Raw genomic sequence first — 21,363 nt, 5'->3', positions numbered from 1 at the left:
CACATGAGGATGAACCTGGAGTTACAGAGAATTGCCATGTACATACTGGGAATTCAACCTGGGTGTAAGAGTAGCTAGCCAGTACCCTTAACCACTGAGCCACCTCTCCCAGGTCCCTACCCACAACCTGTATTTTAAGAACCTTTAAAAGTTAGCCAGGCATGGTGACACATTCCTTTATTTCCAGTACTTGGGAGGCAGAGGCAAGTGGATCTCTGTGAGTTTGAGGCCAGCCTGGTCTACAAAGTGAGTTCCAGGACAGCCAAAGCTACACAAAGAAAGGAAAAACCAAAATCCAGCAGAAAACAAAAGGGGCACTGGATTCCCAGGTACTGAGACAATTGTCAGCTGACTACCCTGATGCTGGGAATCAAGCTCCTGTTCCCTACTAAAGCTGAAATAACCTTTAGCAATAGAAAGCTCACTCTTAACCTCAGTGTCATCTCTCTGGCCCATTTTGGTTACTGAGACCATACAGTCCAGGCTGGCCTAGAACTCTGCAATAGTCAAGAATGATCTTGAGGGCTGGAGAGGTTAAGAGCACTGGCTGCTCTTCCAAAGGTCCTGAGTTCAATTCGCAGCAACTACATAGTGGCTCACAACCATCTATAATAAGGTTTGGTGCCCTCTTCTGACATGCAGGTGTTACATGTAGGCAAAACATTGTTTACATAAAAAAAAAAAAAAAAAAAAAAAAAGAATGATCTTGAATTCCGGATCCTCCTGTTCCCACTTCCCATGTGCACACTCAGCTTCAATGAGACTTTTTGAAAACCTCATCATATACTGTGAAATTATTGTAGATTGTGATTTAAAGGGCCTCGTTGAAATTAGAAGATGTGACCAGTAGATGGCACTGTTGTCCAAAAAAAATGTAAAAAGGATCAAAGAATCGAATAGAAATGATCACATATCAATAAAGAGCCAAGACTTTGTTTTCACTACACAGAATTTTAATGTGAAACTAAAGTAAACATACAAATGTACAGTAAAGCTAATGGCAAAGCAATCTGGTAGCTTAAGGCAAGTTTTAATGGAGATGAATTTAGAAAAAATGATGCAATGATGTAACTTTAAATATAGATTATGAAAAAATATGAAACTGCATCAATAACTTAAAGTAGTTTTCAAAACCTGCACTACTGGAGAAAAGGGGTTTATGATCTTAACGCCAGCATTAAGACAGACTGAAGCAGTGCGGAGCTAGTAGGAAACACTATTTACAGAAGGGTGGCAACAACATTAATGCCATGTGATCTTATTTACTGCTGGACTGAAAGTTCTTGGCTAGAAGCAACAGAGAAAATGTACCATCAACATGTTGTTTTAAAAAATACAGGATCACTTTAAGAAGGTAATTCCCCCAGAGGAATTAGGGCACTGAGAGTGTAAACATGTGAGCTATACAACATCAAATACCAACCAAATTCATTCATAGTACTTAGTCATACAAGGTCAGCATGATCTTTTGTAACACACTATTGTTTATAATAATTCAAACACAATCCTTACCATGCATGACGTCAAATATATAACAAATATTTTTTATTTTGAAATACAGGGTATTTGTTTATGAATTTTAAGACCTATATACAATGAAAGACACATCTCCACAATCAAGTATCTTTATATGCTTTTTAAATGCAATGACCTTATTCAGACTTTTCTGAATTGACCACGTCAGTTTTTAAAATTCTCTAAAATAATGCCATTTTATGATAAAATACATTTTTGCAAAAATTCAGAAATGTAGTAACATTTAATGAATAAGACCACGAAAAGTATCTGTAAGCATGTGCCAACTGAATTAGCACTTTTTTCCAGTTTTATATTTAAAAAAATTGCAATTTGACACTAAGCCTATTTAAAAAATATTGTTACACTGACTCATCTCAAAAGGCGCTATTTAGTCCTTTTGCAAAATACCATCATAAATAACTGTCAATGTTTTGCCCAGAATTAATGGAAGAAAATGTATCTTCTGCACAGATGACCATTTTCTAAGACTAATCTTCATCACCCAATTAATTTTGTTTCTACAAAAGCATGCAATACAAAATACACATGAAAGCAGCTATCTTAAACATGATTTTCATACCATTTACCTCTGTAGCTGATTCATTACTGCCTCCAGTTTAATATGCTGTTACATACAAGAAGTTCCAGTATCCCTTTTCTGACTGATTTAAAAAGAAAAAAAAAAAAAAAATCCCTGAATGAAACAGAAGCCAGCATGTGACTTCTTTGGGCATATCTGTAGAACATTATTACCTATGGAGGATATCTCTACCCAAATCATGATTATAGACTACAACTTGAAACGGATCTGAGACAAATAAAAATTAATACTAATTTAAAATTTTATGTTTAAAAGGGACAGAAAAGATAATTATTAGCATTTAAAAGGATACTGTAGCTTTAACAACTGTAAACTTTTGTTTTAGGAGGCTATGGCAGACAGCTCTATGCTAGGTTTTTAGCTTGTAAAAAACAAAACAAAACATAAGCACACCTTCATTTGTAAAATGGTGTAGAATACAAAAACAACATGACATAGAGAAAACAAAACCAAAATGCTCATCTAAGAAGGAAAGCTGTATAGCCAACTTGTCTGAAAGTACAAAAGAATTTAAGCAACTGGCTGAAGAAAACCCTGATACAAATTTTAATTTCTTATCTTGTTTTCAAATGACATGAACTTCTAAATTAAGTAGGAGAAAGTAGATACTTTCAACCTAACTAAAATAATGCCAACAAGATAAGCTTGCATAGAAAAAAAAAATTCAGATTATTACTGGCTACATGTTTTAAAAATCAGAAATGCAGGTATTATAGTGCAAACCATGGCGGCTGATGATGTCTCACGCTGTCTCAGGTCAAGATAGATGCTGTAGTACCTCTAGTTATCACAGTTTCTGGTCGCACAGTGAGTTATTTGTGCCAACTAGAAGCAGTGTGTATGTAGAGATGGCAGCACGTATGCTGTGCTCAGGTTAACGAAGCTTGAGATCATCACTACCACCTAAATTGGAACCAGGACTAGGGTCTTGCTGTCTTCTTGCCTGCAATGACAAAATTGTTGTATGAAGTCATGAATGTGGTTTGAAACTTAAATGACAGATATACAAAATGTTATGACACAGCATCATATAAAAAATGTTCATAGACAAAAACTTTTCAACCAATATTTTCATGGCAAGACAATCAGAACTATATTATGATACTTTATAATACTCAATAACCATTTTGTATTCAAAAGGATATTACTAACATATACTACATACAAAAGAAAAAATTGTGGTTTTATTTTTAAGACTAGAGGTTTAACTTTACCACACTAATATGGTCAACCATCTTAGAAGCAAACTTTTACTTTTAGTAATAGCTCACATTTAACTAAGTAACAATTATATGCTAGGCATTCTTAAATTCTCCATCGATGAACTAAGTAGGTCCCAACAACTTACATAAGTACTATTATTTTCCCTCATTTCATAAAGAATTGAATGGCTGCGTGTGGTGGCGCATACCTTTAATCTCAGAACTCCGAAGAGGCAGTGTATCTTTGTGAGTTCAAGGCCAGCCTGATCTACAAAGAGAGTTTTTGAATATAGCCAGAGCTGCTTGCACAGGGAAACAACAACAACAAAAAACTGAGTCACAGAACCATTAATACATGTATTATTTACTAACTAAAAATAAAATAAACTTAATTTCTGCCAAATGAATTTTAACTAGAAACCTCAAAAAATAAAATTCAAAACTGGGCAGTGGTGGCATATGCCTATAATCCCAATACCTGGGAGGCAGAGGAAGAAGGATCTGGAGTTCTAGGTCAGCCTGGTCTACAGAGCGTGACCCAGGGCAGCCAAGAATACAAAAACAAAACAAAACAAAACAAACAAACAACAAACCCTGTCTCAAACACCAAAACCAACCAACCAACCAAAACCCCAAAACAAATGAAATAAAAAATATTTAGTTTTATAAACAGAAACAGTACAGTTAAGTATCTTTTTGAGAGTATTTAACAATTATGAAACAATAATTATAGGCGCTGAGTATTTCAAGGTCCACTGAGAATGAACACCCTATTTAAATTACCTATTCGAATTATTTAATAGGAAACATCAAGTAAAATATCATGTATGACACTCTCTGGCAATACAAAATATGTATAATATAGTGCCCTTTTAGTTCATGTACAATTTCATTGTGTGTGTGTGTGTGTGTGTGTGTGTGTGTGTGTGTGTGTGTGTGTGCGCGCTGTGCATGCAGGAGCACATGGAAGCCAGAAGAGGGAGTCAGATCCCCTGAAGACAGTTACATACAGCTGCCTGACATGGGTGCTAGGACCTAGACACAACCATCTGGAAGAGCAATAAGCACTGAACACTAAACTCAGATAGTCAGACTTGGCAGAATAGGCCTTATTCACTGACATGTCTCACTAGCCCCCGCATGCAATGTTTTATTTAATTTCTTGAACAAGTTCTAATATATTTTAAAGTTTTTTCAGTCCTTCCAAATGTTGGCTAAGTACAAACATCTATTTGTATTCAGAACCTGGTTCCTCCAACACAAGTTATCCATTGTTAGATAATGGCAACTCCACTTTGCCAGTTGTGTAGGCAGAAAGCCTTGTTACCTTTAACATGTTCTTTTCCCATATCCAACAGACATCTTTAAAGATAGCCTTAATCTGACTGATTCTACTTCACTTCCTCTATCATTATTCTCTCTAGACCAAGCCACAACCATGCTTCACTTCCATGTTCTTTTTAGCTGATGGACTATATGTCAGCAGTTGGGACTAACTTCAGTTACCTCTGTGATTTATTTAACTTTACTTCCAGAACTGTGTATTAAAGCATCAACTAATTTTTCTATAAGCTATGTCATTTTAAAAAACAAATTCAACAACAACAAAAAAATACATTGTGAATTTAACTGGAGATCTTACTTAGGTTCAGCATGATGACACAGAGAATTAGAACCTTACACCTACAAGGATGAAGCAGGAAGACACCTGAGCAAATGAGATCTTTTTTGTTTTGATTTGTTTTTTTCCAGATAGGGTTTTCCTATGCAGCACTGGCTATCCTGGGCACGCTTTGTAGACCAAGCTGGCCTCCAACTCACAAGAGATCCGCCTGCCTCTGCCTCTCTGAGTGCTGTGATTACAGGCATGTGTTACCACGGCCAGCATGTACATGAGACCCTATTTCAAAAACAGTTATTAGAGAAAGAACATTCACGACTTTGTTTTCTAAACAAAGTCCTAAGTCTTTATATTTTAAGGCCAATTTTTATTTTGTCAGTGCTAGGCACCTAAGCCAGGGCCCTGTGCACACTGAGAATGCGTTCTACAAAGAGGCACAGCCAGCACTAAGGCTTGGTTTACAGCCCAGCCTAAGGTTGGGTTTGTTTAGACAGTCCAGAGTTATATCATCAATTAAGAACATTATGTTATTTGTACAACTGCCTGGTAGAATGGCACTCTAGAAGCAAAGGCAGGCAGATGTTAATAGTCTGAGGCCAGTCTGACTATACTGCAAGGTCCAGGCCAGTCAGAAGACTCTGTGCTTAAAAAAAAAAGACAAAACAAAACAAAACAACCCAAAAGCAAATAACCACAACAAAATGACAGCTTGCCTTATTTAATTCTAAACAAAATAAAAGTTAATAGTAAATTCTTCTCTAGCAAAGGGATTTAAGCCATTTTTGTCAGGAGACATCTCACAGCTTATTTTAACACACCCTTTTCAGTCAGAATACTCATGGTCATAGTATGGTGTACAGCCTGCTGAAATAAAAAGCTACAGATGACCATATACCAGAAAACCTATTTATACTTTACACAATCAATGCTAAGAGTACTGTGAAGACCAGTCAATTCTATAGAATCAGAGACTGTGATATATGCATTTGTTTTCAGTCAATAAAGGTTAGAAAGGGGCTGAGCAAATGAGGAAACACTAAGGAAAATCAATCTGAATTATACATTTACAAATCACTAACCTACCAATATAGTATTTTATAAATAGTATAGCCTTTGTCTTTGATAAGTTATTTTTAAATTTTATTAATGATAATATAAAGATTTCAAATGGGTGACAGTCAACTAACAGCTGAAGTTTTTTGTAATGGTCCTGGCTGTGCTGAAACAGCTGAGGGATACTTGTCTAAACCACAGTATGGTTTGATAGAAAGCATGGAATGTAGGAGTAAAGAAAAGTAACTTCACTGTTTGCTTGTGCTGTGAGTTTCTATTTACCTTGTGAGGAGGGACTAAAAGAGACGAGAAGGCCCTACCCAGTGCAGGTTGGATGTTTTAGAGGAGATTCTACAGGTAGTAAGCTATACTAGATAACGGTAAAGAAGTCCTCCCTGAACTCACTCTAAACATCAAAAACATGGTTTGTTGTTTTTAACTAAACTAGACATTTTATTACAGACCACATAGGTCCTGTCTTCTTACTTTTTAGTATATTATTCAGAAATACAGCAAGTCCATTTTCTAGGAGGTCATCATAAGATGAATATAAAAGAGTGACAAAGCAGTCACTAGCCAGGACTTGGAGAAATTAGCCAAGAGAAGGGCTTAAATAAATCAAAGTGTTTGGTTATTGCTATTCTTTTATTAAGCAGAAGAAAACAAATGTGGAAAACTCTTTATGGGAAAAAATGCTTTTAAGTTGCAACTCACTGAATATGTACCATATACAGATATAGCCTTCCCACACTCAGTTTATATTTGATACTCAGCTAAAAGTTGGTATTTAAGAGATCTGCGTTAATTCTCATTACACAGTTAATTCTCATTGCAACATGGAGGGACTAGTAATGCCTCGACACTCACAGGGCATTTGAGTTTCCTACTGCTAAGGCTCAGAGATACAAAGCAAAAATCTTAAGTCCTGAGTTGATACATTTCCCTCCTAACTCATTAAAAAGGTAAAAACTAGGTCAGAGAGTTGGTTCAACCAGGAAACGCACTTGTCAACAAGCCTGAGTACAACCCCTGGGAACCAAGTTGTCCTCTGATTGCCATATTTCACACACCACATACACATGCTCATTTTTTTTTCTTATACAAAAAATTGTGTATTTAGTACAAAGTCAAATGTGCTAAAAATGCAAATATTGAATCTAAGATAAATAGAGGCTGAGTCATTCTTTTTGCTTGGACTATATAAGCTCCAAAACTATTTTGTAACAAGTCAAAAACCACATAAAGCTTTTGTTTGATTTCCAAAATTCTCCTGATTTGCTGAGAACTAAACTTTAAAAGGTAGAAAATTCAGTAATTGTTAATCCATTCTGTATTAAAAATAACTATTTGCTAATCCTTCATAATCTCACCAGATGGAAGTAGTTTCTAGGCAATGCTAGAGAAAAATCTGTTGTAGTGCCTTGTAGCCAAATTGTGTACCAATAGACCTCTATTAGCTTAGGTCAAGAAGACAATCTAACTAAAGACAACAGACAATACATGAACTGCTACCCGACAGACAAGAGGCACTTCCCCAATTCAAAACCAAAACACTTTCCAGGCACTATGAACCCTGGGAAACTGCTACCCCTGTAGCCAGCAGAACCAAGTAAAGTTAATCTATGTTACACTAATGGCATTTTTTTCTATTTCTTAAAAAAAATGTATTTTGACTTATGTTTTGTCTGTGTGTCTATACAAACACATGTATGCAGCTGGAGTAATAGATGGTTGTGACCCCAATGTAGAGTTTAAAAACAAAACTCTAGTCCTCTGCAAGGGCAGTCCACATTCCTAACTGCTGAGCCATCTCTTTAGCCCCCTAAGATGAAATTTTGCTTCTTTCCTAAATAAGGAACAGATGAATGTGATACCAGACTCATAAAGTACTAAGTAAGGATATACAGCCAAAGATAAGCCCTCCATTAAAAAATTTTTTTTTCATTTAAAATTAAATGTACCTGTGTCTTTGTGTACATTAGTGCAGGTATCTAGGAAGATCAGAAACATCAGGGCCCAATGGCTCTGGAGTTAAGAGACAGTTCACATGAGCACCAAACATGGGTGCTGGGAATCAAAGTGCCAAAATACTTAGCATCCTTAATTGTTGAGCCATCTTTTTCCAGCTCCCTATGACTTATTTATGGGTATTGGAAGCCAGAAGATCATGTTGGATACCCTGGATCTGGAGAGGTTGTTGGGAACCAAGTTTGAGTGCTCAAGAGTGGCCTGTGCTCTTAATACTGAACCACCTCTCCAGCCCCGATAGCTTTCCATCTTACTACCCATCCCCCACATCTGGTTTTCACTAGCTTCCAGATTCAGTTTCTTAAGTCACCTAATAGAAAACTATGCATGCTCAAACAAATATTCATCTTAAAAATAACTATAGGAGGCCAGGTGTGCTGGCACATGCCTGTAATCCCAGCACCTGGGGAGGCAGAGGCAGGTGGATCTGTGAGTTTGAGGCCAGCCTGTCCAGGACAGCCAAGGCTACACAGAAAAACTCTGTCTCAAAAACAAAACCAACCAACCAACCCTATAGGATAAGATATTAGATATAACTTTGTATACAATTTTACACCATAAGATAATTTAAGAGTATCTGGTTAAAGATACTAAAATAAGCGTTTTTACCAGCTCATTTATCATTTGCAAAATCAACTAAAAAGTGGACAAAATGCTGTATTAGTGAAAGCCTCTTCCTGAAAAGACGGAAAATGCTAATCCTACCATAAATGATGGAAAGAAAACTCAACATTTTATAGATGGCAAACTGGAAGCATGAAGAAATTTCATGTGAAGACATCAGTAAAAACTGAAAAGCCTTAAGATACCACCACCTGAAGTTGTGCTTCCCACCAACAGAACATTGGCTTTACATACATATTAAATGTTCACAGCACTATCATTACAACCTTAGTATGGCAAAGCTAGAGGTTTCAGAGGTTATCCAAACAGTGGTGGACATCCCTAAGTGTCAGTGCTGCCAAAAATCTCAGGCTTCCAAAGATTATTACCCAGTGCCACCCACGAGTTACCACTGTTCCCTGGCCCTCATTTCCAGTCAGGCATTGGGACCACCCACTAGTACCAATATTATTCTTTTCTGCCTCAGCCTTTTCTATTTCAAGAAAAAATATTTCTAATGTCCCCTGGCAGATTTTATTTTTCAGCTTAATCATCTCTATTTCCTACTGCTAGACTATATTTGTGCAGATGCCCTGGTTGGAAAACTGTGGCTTAATTTCTTACACTTTCTTCTGCTAGCAAATTATTTGGAAGAGAACATGTTAATTAATTTTTCTGGGAGTTTCATTTTTACAAACTGTTATTAAGAATGAATTAGAAGACGTTTAAATCCCAAAGATAGTTGATTATGTGTATGTCCGTGTGTTTTGAGACAGGGCCTCACTATGTAGCCCTGGAACTTGCTATGCAGATTAAGCTGGTTTCAAACTTCAGAGATCCATCTACCTGTCCTCTGCTTCCAAAATGGGCAACCACACCCAGACAGACCCAAAGATGTTTAAATTATAGGGAAATGTTTTCTTCCACTGTTATTTTTTAAAAAGAGGTAAACAGCAAGAAAATAAGCTTTTAGGAAGTGCTCATAGGTAAGACAGGAATATAAGGGACAAGGGCACAATATATTCACACAAAGCACCACAAGACACACAGACCACAAAGCCCTCTTCAATTGCCAGTGGGTATGTGCTCTGGAGACAGAGTCCAGCCCACTGTTTTTAGATGGCAGCTCTCTAAAAGAACCAATATTTCAAATTATTAACATAAGTGACTACAGCAGTGGTTCTTAACTTTCCTAATGCTGCAATTCTTTAATACAGTTCCTCATTTTGTAGTAACCCAAATCATAAAATTATTCTCACTGCTAATTCATTTCTGTAATTTTGTTACTGTTATGAATCATTATGTAAATATCTGATATGCAGGATATCTGATGAACCCCATGAAGGGGTTGTTTGACCCTCAAAGGGGTCGTGACCCACAGTTTGAGAACCAGTGGACTAGAGACTCTTAAATCATTGATGAAAATCTGTTTTCTCTATCTTCTAGGTCATAATGCTTTAGTGCCCAATACACTTTAGAGAACTAAAAGGATGCTCCATCAGCCAGACAATTCAATTAGCTGGAGCCAGCACCAGGCAGAGCTTTTAGCACTAAGGAGGCACTTTGGAGAGCTATTAGTACTGTCGGCACACATGGGCTAAGCACAGCATTTAAGTGCTTTCTAAGTGTTTCTCATTGAATTCTCACAACTTCTGTGATAAAACTGGGGCTTGAGACACTGGCAAGTGATTGAACAAGAATGTGAATTGGGCCTGACTACAAAGCCAAGGCTCTCAATTGCTGACTCACTAATGGGAACATTCTATCTGAATGACAAATTATTTGGCATCCCTGTCAACAGGTTTTACTTTTGTTCATAGCCAAACATAAAAACATCAAAATGTTTTCAAGTGACAACACTGTAAATTAGACAGAATATCTAAGTAAACAGACAATCTGTGTTGGGCACAGAGGTGCATGTTGAATCCCCACACTAGGAAATTCTCTGGCAAGAGGGTCATGGCCAGCCAGGGCTACACAGCAAAACCTGCCATACTTTATCTAATAACAGAACTACACACACACACACACACGCACGCACGCACGCACGCACGCACGCACGCACGCACACACACGCTTCTTAGGTAACTGTTCCATTAATTCTCAGTTATTTCTTCAGGTATATTTATTTACTGCAGAAAGACTGACCATGTCCTCTGGCTTGACAAGCTCCATTACTTGTCCATTCCCTTGCACAGGAAAGCAGCCTCCCCAAGTCTGTCCACACTGATCTCTCCAAATGTATTCTTGTGAAGTTCCCAAGCAGAGCTGACTTAAATGCTCTAAGTTTTTTTTTTTTTTTTTTTTTTTTAGTTAAAATCTATGTAAAAGCCAGGAGTAGTGGTGCATGTCTTTAATCTCAGCACTTGGGAGGTAAAGGCAGGTGGAGTTCTTTAAGTTTGAGGTCACCTGATCTACATAATGAGTTCCAGGACAGCCAAGACTACAAAGAGAAACCCTGTCTTAAAACAAAAACAAAAAACCCTAGTTCTCAGACAGATGAGTTAGAACTGTTGTTTGGAAGATGCTCATTTACCAAGTAAACACAATGTAAAAACATTGTGGTAGATGACTCAGTGGACACAAAGAATAACGGTTTCATTTTATGGGCTGTCAAGAAAGGGAAGGACAGATACACTTACAGCCATTTCAACATACAGTTCAATGAACGCTTTAACAGAAAAAAGAGGTAGCTGTGAGTGGCGAAACAGGCTTCTACTCCCAGCACTTAGAAGCTGGAGTCAAGAGGATCAATAATCCAACTGATTCTGATTCTACAGTGAGTTCCTGGTGAGCTTGTGCTAGATGAGATCTTTTCTCAAAAACAAACAAAACCCCAAAGCAAACAAACCTCAAACAGGGAGAATAAAGGTGAGTGGGCAGGAGGGAGAAAAGTGGTAAAGGTAGGAGGGAGAGAAGAGGGAGAAGGGAGGGAGGGATTGGGGAGACAGAAAGGGAACGGAAAGAGGGAGGGAGGAAGGAAGGAAGGAAAGAAATTCTATGAAAATTACAAAGCAGAAGACAATTAAGAATACTTGAGAAAGGCCTGACATAACTTAAGCTGCATCCCAATGAATGGGTATCAAAGTATTTAGAGTACAACGAGGAAAGAGTTAAGAAATGTAAGACATCAAAAATTGTAAAAGCTTCAAACACACACACAGCCAAGTATTCACGCGTGCAGATGTCTATCTCTATCCTTCTATACTTCCCTAGCTAAAATTTCTAGGAATAGACTCATTTACTACCAGTCCTTTAAGTAAATTAACCCATTGACAAATCTATCAAGCATTAAAAGACACTGAGTCTTTCTTCACAGAGTAACCACTGAATAGGCTTCGTATTAGATTTTAAAATTTATTCTAAAATAGATTCGCCACAATACCACAGAAAAGGAATTAACAGCAGCTGATATCTACTCAGTGCCACATATTCTAAAGGTTCTTTCACATGGAATTTGCCCATTTAATCCTTACAATGACCCTGATGAGTAATCACAAAAAGGTGAAGTATGCTATCTCAGGTAACAAAGTAGGTGACAGAGTCAGAACTCTCAGTCTGGCCCTAGAGCCTGGACTTTTAACTACTTTTTATAGACACACACACATACACATATACTCACTCTCTTTTCTGTATGTTAATTTAAACAATAGTATTTAAGTAATTTTGTCCTTCAAAATTTTTGTATTATACAACATTGACTTAAAACATTAAGAAAAAAAATGTAGCCAAGTGTGATGACATCTGCCTTTAATTGCAGAAGGCAGAGGCAGCTCGATCTCTGAGTTGAAAGCTAGACTACCTACTCTACAGAGTGAATTCCAGGGCAGGAGGGATAAACAGTTAGACTCTTGTCTCAAAAAAACAAGAGCAAAATTAAATTGTGTTAAAATGCATATAGTATCTTAACCATTTTCACGAACATCAACAGTGTCTAAGGACATTTATATTGATGTGCATCTCTGGAATTTGTTAGCTTGCAAAACTTAAATTCTACACTCATTAACAGCCACTCCATCTCCCTGGCAACTATCATTCCACTTTGTGTTTACAAATTTGACTACCTTAAGTAATAATGCTAACTTTATTTTATATGTATGGGTGTTTTGCATTCATTCAGGTGTAGCACTTTTGTGTCTGATGCTCTCATGGTTATAGGTGGCTGTGAGCTGTCCCAGAAGTCCTGGAAATTGAACCTAGGTTGTTTGGAAGAACAGCCAGTGCTCTTAACCACTGAACCATCTCCCCAGCCCCTCTATTCCTTCCTTCCTTCCTTCCTTCCTTCCTTCCTTCCTTCCTTCCTTCCTTCCTTCCTTCCTTCCTCCCTCCCTCCCTCCCTCCCTCCCTCCCTCCCTCCCTCCCTCCCTCCCTCCTTCCACCACCATCCCCTTTTTTGAGACAAGACTTTTGCTATTTAGGCCTAGCTGGCCTGGAATTGTGGCCACTTTTCCGTTTCAGTTCCTCAGCTCTTGGGACTATAGGTGTGCTCTACCATGCTCAGCATAAACTCAGCTTCATAATACTGATTTTTAATCCCATAAAATTACTCTAGTTGATGTAATCATATTTTTAATACCTTGCTGTGCATATTTGTGTATTAGCATGTATGGGCATACATGCACACATATGTCAACACACAGTTGTTGACGTCAGTGATCTTCCATCTTATTTCTCAATCTGGGTCTACTGATGAACCTTTACTTCACTGATTTGGCCTTTGTAGCTAGCCAGCTTGCTCCAAATTCCATCTGTTTCTCAGTTGCTCAGATGGCAGGAGGGCTACCAAGTCCCCTCAGACATTTAGGTGGTTGCTGGTAGCCCAAAGCTGCCTTACTCTTTCTTTTCAAAACTATTCACTTATTTTTATATTTATGCGTGTGTACCTGAGTGTATGCCTGTGCACCACATGTGTGCAAAATTCCACGGAGGTCAGAAAGGGTGTTGGATCCCCTAGAACTGAAGCCATAGGCAGGTGTGAACTGCCACATGGGAAATGAACTCAGGTCCTCTGCCAGAACAACTAGTTTTCTTAAAAACTACGCCATCTCACTCCTCCCTTTCCCAAGCTCCCAAGCCAGTCAAATTTGGCAGTGGGATGCACAACTTGAGTGATACGAGTATTAGCATTGATAACCCATTACCACTGGGTCAGCTTTACTGGCTTTTTTCAAGTTTCTATTTCTTGGGCTAGGGTTGTAGAACAATGTAGAACAGGTCCTAGGCTTGAGCTCTAGCACTTGGAGGAGGAGAAGGTGGAGGAAGAGTTGTATTCCTTAAGAATATATTTGTTAAATACTAACTTTTTAACTTTTTCAACTAAGTCCATTTAAACCAGGAAACAGACTAAACTCATAGGTATTAATACCATACAGAGCGAGAAGGTAGTTACTATAAAAATTGAGGTAATGATTACTTTTGAGTGAAGTTATAATCTGACATGCATACAGAGGGTATTGGCATGATATTGGAGTTTTATTTTGTTACCTTGAAAGTAGTTATAAGGGTATCAGATCTATAGTAATTCATCAGACTACATATTCTTCTATGTCCATATATCTGTATTTTACTTCATAGTAAATTTAAAATTTTTTGAGATTTACTTTATTTTATGTTCATGTTTCTGACGAGTGCTTTGTCTGTATGCATGTACACATGTATGTGCACTGTATGTGTGCTAGCGATTAAAAAGGGCACTGGATCCTCTGAAACTGCAATTACAGTCAGTCATAAGCTGCCATGTAGGTGCTGGGAACCAAACCTGATTACTTTACTTTTCTCTTTTTAAAAGATTTACTTATTTTATGTGTATAAGAATTTGCCTGCATCCTGCACAAAACTAAAGTCCAAGTGGATCAAAGACCTCAATATAAAACCAGACACACTAAACCTGTTAGAAGAAAAAGTTGGGAAGAGCCTGGAACTCATTGGCACAGGAAACAACTTCCTAAACAGAACACCAACAGCACAGGCTTTAAGTGCAACAATCAATAAATGGGACCTCATGAAACTGAAAAGCTTCTATAAAGCAAAGGACACTGTCATCAAAGTAAAACGACTGCCTACAGATTAGGAAAGAATCTTCACCAACCCTCTACCTGACAGAGGGCTAATATTCAGTATATATAATCCAATTAAAAAATGGGGCACAGAGCTAAACAGAGAATTCTCAAAAGAGGAATATCAAATAGCAGAGAAACACTTAAAATGTTCAATGTCCTTAGTCATCAGGGAAATGCAAATCAAAATGACCCTGAGATCTCACCTTACACCCATCAGAATGGCCAAGATGAATAACTCAAGTGACAACACATGCTGGAGAGGATGTGAAGAGGAACCCTCCTCCACTGCTGGTGGGAATGTAAACTTATATAACCACTTTGGAAAACAATCCGGTGCTATCTCAGACAATTAGGAATAGTGCTTCCTCAAGATCCAGCTATACCACTCTTAGGCATATATGCAAAAGATGCTCAAGTATACAACAAGGACATTTGATCAACCATGTTTGTAGAAGCTATATTTATAATAGCCAGAAGTTGGAAACAGCCCACATGCCCCTCAGTTGAGGAATGGATACAGAAACTGTGGTACATTTATACAATGGAATACTACTCAGCGATAAAAAACAAGGAAATCATGAAATTTGCAGGAAAATGGTGGGAACTGGAAAAGATCATCCTGAGTGTGGTATCCCAGAAGCAGAAAGACACACTGGGTATATACTCACTTATAAGTGGATATTAGACATACAATATAGGATAAACATATTAAAATATGTACCCCTAAGGAAGCTAATCAGGAAGGAGGACTCTGGCTAAGACGCTCAATCCCCATTCAGAAAGGCAAAGAGGATGGACATTGGAGGAAGGAGAAAACAGGGAACAGGACAGGAGCCTACAACAGAGGGCCTCTGAAAGGCTCTACCCTGCAGGTTATCAAGGCAGATGCGGAGACTCATAGCCTCCTTTGGGCAGAGTGCAGGGAATCTTATGAAAGAAGTGGGAGATAGTAAGACCTGGAGAGGACAGGAACTCCACAAGGACAGCTACAGATCCAAAGAGTCTGGGCACAGTGGTCTTTTCTGAAACTGATACTCCAGCCAAGAACCACCCATGGAGATGGCCTGGAACCCCTGCATGGAGGTAGCCTATGGCAGTTCAGTGTCCAAGTGGCCTCCATAGTAATGGGGATAGGGACTGTCTCTGACATGAACTGATTGGCCTGCTCTTTGATCACCCCCGCCCCCTGAGGGGGGAGCAGCCTTACCAGGTCCTAGAGGAAGACAACACAGCCACTCCTGATGAGACCTGATAGATTAGGATCAGAGGGAAGGGGAGGAGGATCTCCGTTATCAGTGGACTGGGAGAGGGACACGGGTGGAGAAGAGGGAGGATGGGATTGGGAGGAGAGGAGGGAGGATGGTACAGGTGGGATACAAAGTGAATAAACTGTAATTAATAAAAATAAAAATAATTAAATAAAAAAAGCATCTAGACTGGGGAAAAAGAAAGAAAGAAAGAATTTGCCTGCATGTGTGTCCTTGTGACATATGCATGCCTGGTGTCCATGAAAGCCAGAGAGTGTGTTGGATCACCTGGATCTGAAGTTATACAGTTGTGAGCTGCCATGTAGGTGCTGAGAGTTGAACCTGGGTCCTCCACAAGAGCAGCAAACGCTCTTAACCACCACACTAGCGCTCCATCCCCTACATATTAATCCCTTCTTAGAGTATTTTGAAAACATTAAGTTGTCGCCTCAAGAATTACATAAATGACAAAGACGACTCTGTTTCAGGATGATCATTCCTAGTGATAGTCATGTGATGAGGCATCTGTGCAGCTGCCTCAGGCCACGTGAAATGCCCAGCACAGCAAAAATAGGAAACAAAGAAAGCCACCTTTGTAACCTTCAAAACCTCTTAAGATAAATATTCATAAAAAAGTAGAAAATAGTATTTGCCTATAAGGATTTTTAGTATTGTTCTATATTTTTGGTTGTAAGCCTAGCCTTTAATACTGAGCCATCTCTTCAGTACTTCAGCAATATTTTTAATAATGTTTTGACAATGTTCTATATTAACAAGAGGCACATTTTACAAGTATGTGATAGCATACACCTGTAATCCCAGTACCTAGAAAGTGGAGGCAGCAAGAGGCAGAATAAAGCTATTTGAAATATGAACAAAAAGAAACATACCTGTTATATTAAAATTTTTTTTGAAGACCAATAAATGAGAAATCCTTACACAACCATAAAAATTAGAATTACTGTTTAAAAAATTGCATACAATAAATTCAAGCACAAATACACAATTTTTAAAAATAAAAGACAAAATTAAAAAACATTATGCACAAACATGGCAAACACAGCCTGAGAGTTTGGGAAAGTACTAACCAGTTACTGCCAGCAGCTGTGAAACTCTCACCTCCATTTCCTCCCGGTGAGACCTGTCTCTATCCTCAAATTCTCGAGTTCTTCTTCGAGCCTCTTCGAAGGCCTGTTGTGCTAATGCATCTTCCTGCTGTCAAGGTACATAAAATAATTATTTTAATTTTAATTTATGTAAAAAAATTAAATTTGTAGATTTTTGAGGGGAAGAAAACCAACTGAAGAGTAATTCTTAAAATATCAATACTGACCTCGCACTCCTAACTAGGTACCTTTATTTGGGAGTCCGAGTCTTATTATAGTCTTGGCTGGTCTGAAACACGATCCACCTGCATTAGCCTCTCCAGCGCTAGCACTACTGACATCTGTTGTCATCGTCTAATAGGACTCTGAGCCATCTCTGATTTGTGACCCTTCTTCTTAGCGCCCCCTCCCTGTAAACTCGATTAGCATACTACCTATTTGCTTTTTATATTTTTGGAATCTTTAATCTCCCCTTCATTTCTATAAACATTTTTCTAATTTGGAACCCAAAGAGCTCCTAGCTAGATTACTGTCAGTCTCCCACGTTCCTGTTCCATTTTATTATTGCACGCCACTGTTCCCTGTCATCCGTGTACATCTAAAATACAATTTGATCACATGACTCCTAGCCTTAAAAGCTCCCTCACTGCTTAGACCCTTCAGCATAAAATGTTCAAGCTTTGCCAGTCACATGCCACTTAGTATGTACTTACACTTTTGATGGTATAATTGAAGAAACTAAAAGATCCAGAATAAAAAAAAAAAAAAAAAAAAAAGCCATCAATATTCACTTCCCCAGAAGAGCACAAAGGTTGGCCATATAACTTACTTCTGCCAATGAGGTAACAGCAACTAATGAGGTTTCTAAGAAGGCTATATAAGAGAAATTTCACCATTACTCCTTCCTGGGAACTGATACAATGTTCAGAGACTTAGCGGCCATCTGGCAAATATGAGGATAGACCCACAGACAGGAAGATGAAAAGACGTGTGCCTCTGATAATGCAGTAAATGTTAAACTGGGCCTGACTATGCTAGATATCTTGCTGTGTGCATAAAATAATGTCACTGTTAACAATATTTAATTTTTCACAGTTCACAGGGGCTTTCTATTTGTGTGCTTTACATCTCTAGAAAAAGAATCCCAAGATTTTCCCTCCTGTGTGTTTTCATCTTGCTTCTTCATGGTCCATGATGCCAGCTGAGGATGTCTGTACAAGCCAAACTGATGAGGTGGGAGTAGATTGTTCTGCCATTTTCCAGGTCTCTAAGTTGTACATCAAATTTAGGGCTGATCACTTTACATTTGTTCAACCTGCCTGAGAGGCTCCCAGTGATTTTCCCAGCTCTGTGATCATCAAAGATTTTAAATTATTCAATGTAAGCATGCTTTATCATCACAGTCAGGAATTGAATGATGACTTGGAGCATGGCCTAATGAGGATCTGGCACTCCATCTCTTCTCAGCATTGTTGATGCTCTTGAGAGCATCTGCCAGGTTATTCACGTGCACCATGGTGATGGTGTGGAAAGATGGCAGAAAGGTTAATAATTTCCATTTTCAGTGCCTGTAACTTAAAGGTTAAAGGTCTGATCAAATTCCCATACTTAGGGCTAGAAAGAGAGCTTAGTGGCAGAGCATCAACCTAGCACACAAGGTTCCAGGTCCAATCACCAGCACTTAGGAAAAGCACATTCTTTTTTCTTTCCTAAAATCTTGTGGTTTTTGTTTTGTTTTAACATGTACGTCTGTGTACTATTTGTGTACCCGGCACCTGCAGAGGCAAAAAAGGTCATTGGATTTCCCCAGTACAGGAATACTCAGTTATGAGTTGTTATATGGGGGCTCAGAATTGAACCTTAGTTCTTTTCATACTTTCCTAAAGTAGCCCATCCTCTTAATTTCTAAGCCATCTCGAGCCTCCAAAACATATTTTTATGATGTACCTACTAGTTTTAGAACCCAAGGCAAGATGATAATTAATTTCACTAAGCCTTAGTAAATTCATATAAAATACAGGCATAGTAATATTTGTTAAAATGACACAAGACAGCTGGGTATGGTGGCACATGCCTTTAATCCCAGCACTTGAGAGGCAGAGGCAGGCAAATCTCTCTGAGTTCGAGGCCAGCCTGGTCTACAAAAGGAGTCCAGGACAGCCAGGGCTCTGTATAACAGAGAAACCCTGTCTCAAAACACCAAAACCAAATCAAACCAAACCAACAAAAAATAAGACAACACAGAAAAAAGGCTTAAGACATTTCAATAAGTGCTATTAACTTACAAGCACTTATGAACATAAAAAAAGTCACACACCTAACTTGTATCTACTTCCAGAATATTCTATATAAATAAGCCTGAGCTGCCTAGAAAAGAAAAAGCTGCCTAAGGAAGTTCAATTTCTAGTGACTTACCAACTGGGACAAACCTGCTGATGACAAGGCATCCCTTCTGTTCTGCTCACTTACTTCTTTTTCTCAGGAATTGTTATTACATTTAATGTGTGTGCACACATTGCAGCTTGGATGTAGAGGTCAGAGAACCACCTACAGGGGTTGGTTCTCTCCCTTTTGGGGGGGCTTATAGATCAAAACCAGGTCATAAGGCTGGTGACAAGTGCCTTTACCCTATGCCATCTCGTTGGCCCTTAATCACTTTCATTTATTTCAAAACTATTTGCTTAGTCTTTAGTATGTGCCTGCAACTGTAATGTGCTTGGTGCCATTAATACAACATGAGGCAATATTGTTAGTTTTTTTTTTTTTTAATCACATAACTGCGGGGGTCAGTGGCAAATAAACCTAATTAACAAACCAACATAAAGTTATCAACTGTGAATATGTACAATGAAGGAATTATGAAGATAAAATGAGAGTGTATGCAAGCTGTAACCTAATTCCCTAAGAAAATTATTGAGACACTGTACACTCTACTTGGTAGTTCTTTATTTCCTAGTTCCAATTTCTGTCATGCTCTTTTCTGGTGACAAGTGAGTAGCCTTAGCTGTCCTGGATTTGCTTTGTAGACCAGGGTGACTGAGCCCTCACAGAGATTTGCCTGCCTCTGCTTCCCTGAGTGCTGGGATTACTGGCATGTGCTACCACGCCTGGCTTGAACAGAATTATTACTCTTAGCAAATGGTAAAACAAGAAAGCTGATGGGAAATTACCAGTATCATCCTGTCCTTTAACATTTCTTTTTAAAGGCCAGTACCTGCTAATAAAATTATCTGCTCACCCATGTAGACCAATGGCTAGGGACAAGTAACTTTATACAGCCTAAAGCAATGGTTAGAGATATTTGCAAAATTTTAGTCTCCTGAGCCTCGTGTCACACTAACTTGTTTTTCCAGGGTCTACATGAAAACAAGTTGGAGTGGACCATTGTGGCATGTATCTGTAACCCACCATGTGGAAGGCTAAGGCAGGACTACCATCTGAGTTTTGGAGTTAAAGAGAACAGTCTGAACAACATAGGGAGTCTTCAGAAAACAACACAACAGGGGCTGGAGAGATGATTCTGCTGCTCTTCCAGAAGGCCCAGGTTTTATTCCTGAGCCCACACAAGCAACTCACAAACATCTGTAACTTCAGTCCCAGGGATGTTTTGCCCTCTTCTGGTCTCCACTGTGCACACACAGTGCACAGACACACATACATACAGTCATGGTGTTTCATCACAGCAATAATAGCCCTAAGATACTACTACTTTTTATTTTTTAAAAATATTTTATTAAGGGGCTGGAGAGATGGCTCAGCGATTAAGAGTATCGGCTGCTCTTCCAGAGAACCTGTGTTCAATTCCAAATACCTATATGGCAGCTCACACCTGTCTATAACTCAAATTCAAGGGTTTCTGACACCCTCACAGACACACATAAAGGCAAAACACCAATAAACATAAATTAAAATATTAAGGCTAGGGGTTAGTGACACTCGTCTTTAATCCCAGCAGAGGCAGGCGGATCTAAGGTTTGAGACTAGCCTGGTAGAGAGAGAGAGAGAGAGAGAGAGAGAGAGAGAGAGAGAGAGCGAGCGCGCTAGTTAGTTCCAGGACAGCAAGGATGGTTACACAAAGAAATCCTGTCTTGGGAGAGGGAATTTTTTTTCATTTTATTTACTTTGTGGGTGTGTACATATGGGTGGACACCAGTTATACAGCGTGTATATGGAAGTCAAAAGACAACTTGCAGGACTTACAAATGCCTTTCATTTGCTCACAGACCTAAACATACTACTCTAAAGACGAGCTAAATGAGTTCCCCAAAGACAAGATTGAGGGCTAAATAAAAGAACTATCCCCAGCAAAACCTGAAACCACCCTA

General features: G+C 38.6%; 1 protein-coding gene and 1 pseudogene across 2 annotated transcripts in view; both read right to left on the bottom strand.

The window, feature by feature from the left end:
• Nucleotides 1-1,523: 1,523 nt before the first annotated feature.
• Nucleotides 1,524-21,363, bottom strand: part of Cbfb (core-binding factor subunit beta) — a 39,683-nt gene continuing 19,843 nt past the window's right edge. Inside the window, exons 5-6 of one of the 2 annotated variants that reach the window (XM_055621098.1) lie at nucleotides 17,021-17,147; nucleotides 1,524-3,062 (exon numbers count right to left, since the gene is read on the bottom strand). In XM_055621098.1, coding sequence (XP_055477073.1) covers nucleotides 3,040-3,062; nucleotides 17,021-17,147 — 150 coding nt within the window. In that variant the 3' untranslated portion in view covers nucleotides 1,524-3,039. The remainder of the gene's footprint in view (nucleotides 3,063-17,020; nucleotides 17,148-21,363) is intronic. The other variant, XM_055621097.1, reaches the window with a different exon arrangement.
• LOC129686926 (40S ribosomal protein S15a-like) lies at nucleotides 17,796-21,353 on the bottom strand (annotated as a pseudogene).

The sequence above is a fragment of the Psammomys obesus genome, unplaced genomic scaffold, assembly GCF_907164565.1.
Source record: "Psammomys obesus unplaced genomic scaffold, mPsaObe1.curated_primary_1811, whole genome shotgun sequence".
NCBI lineage: Eukaryota > Metazoa > Chordata > Mammalia > Rodentia > Muridae > Psammomys > Psammomys obesus.
This window is presented reverse-complemented; position numbering and strand designations above follow the sequence as displayed.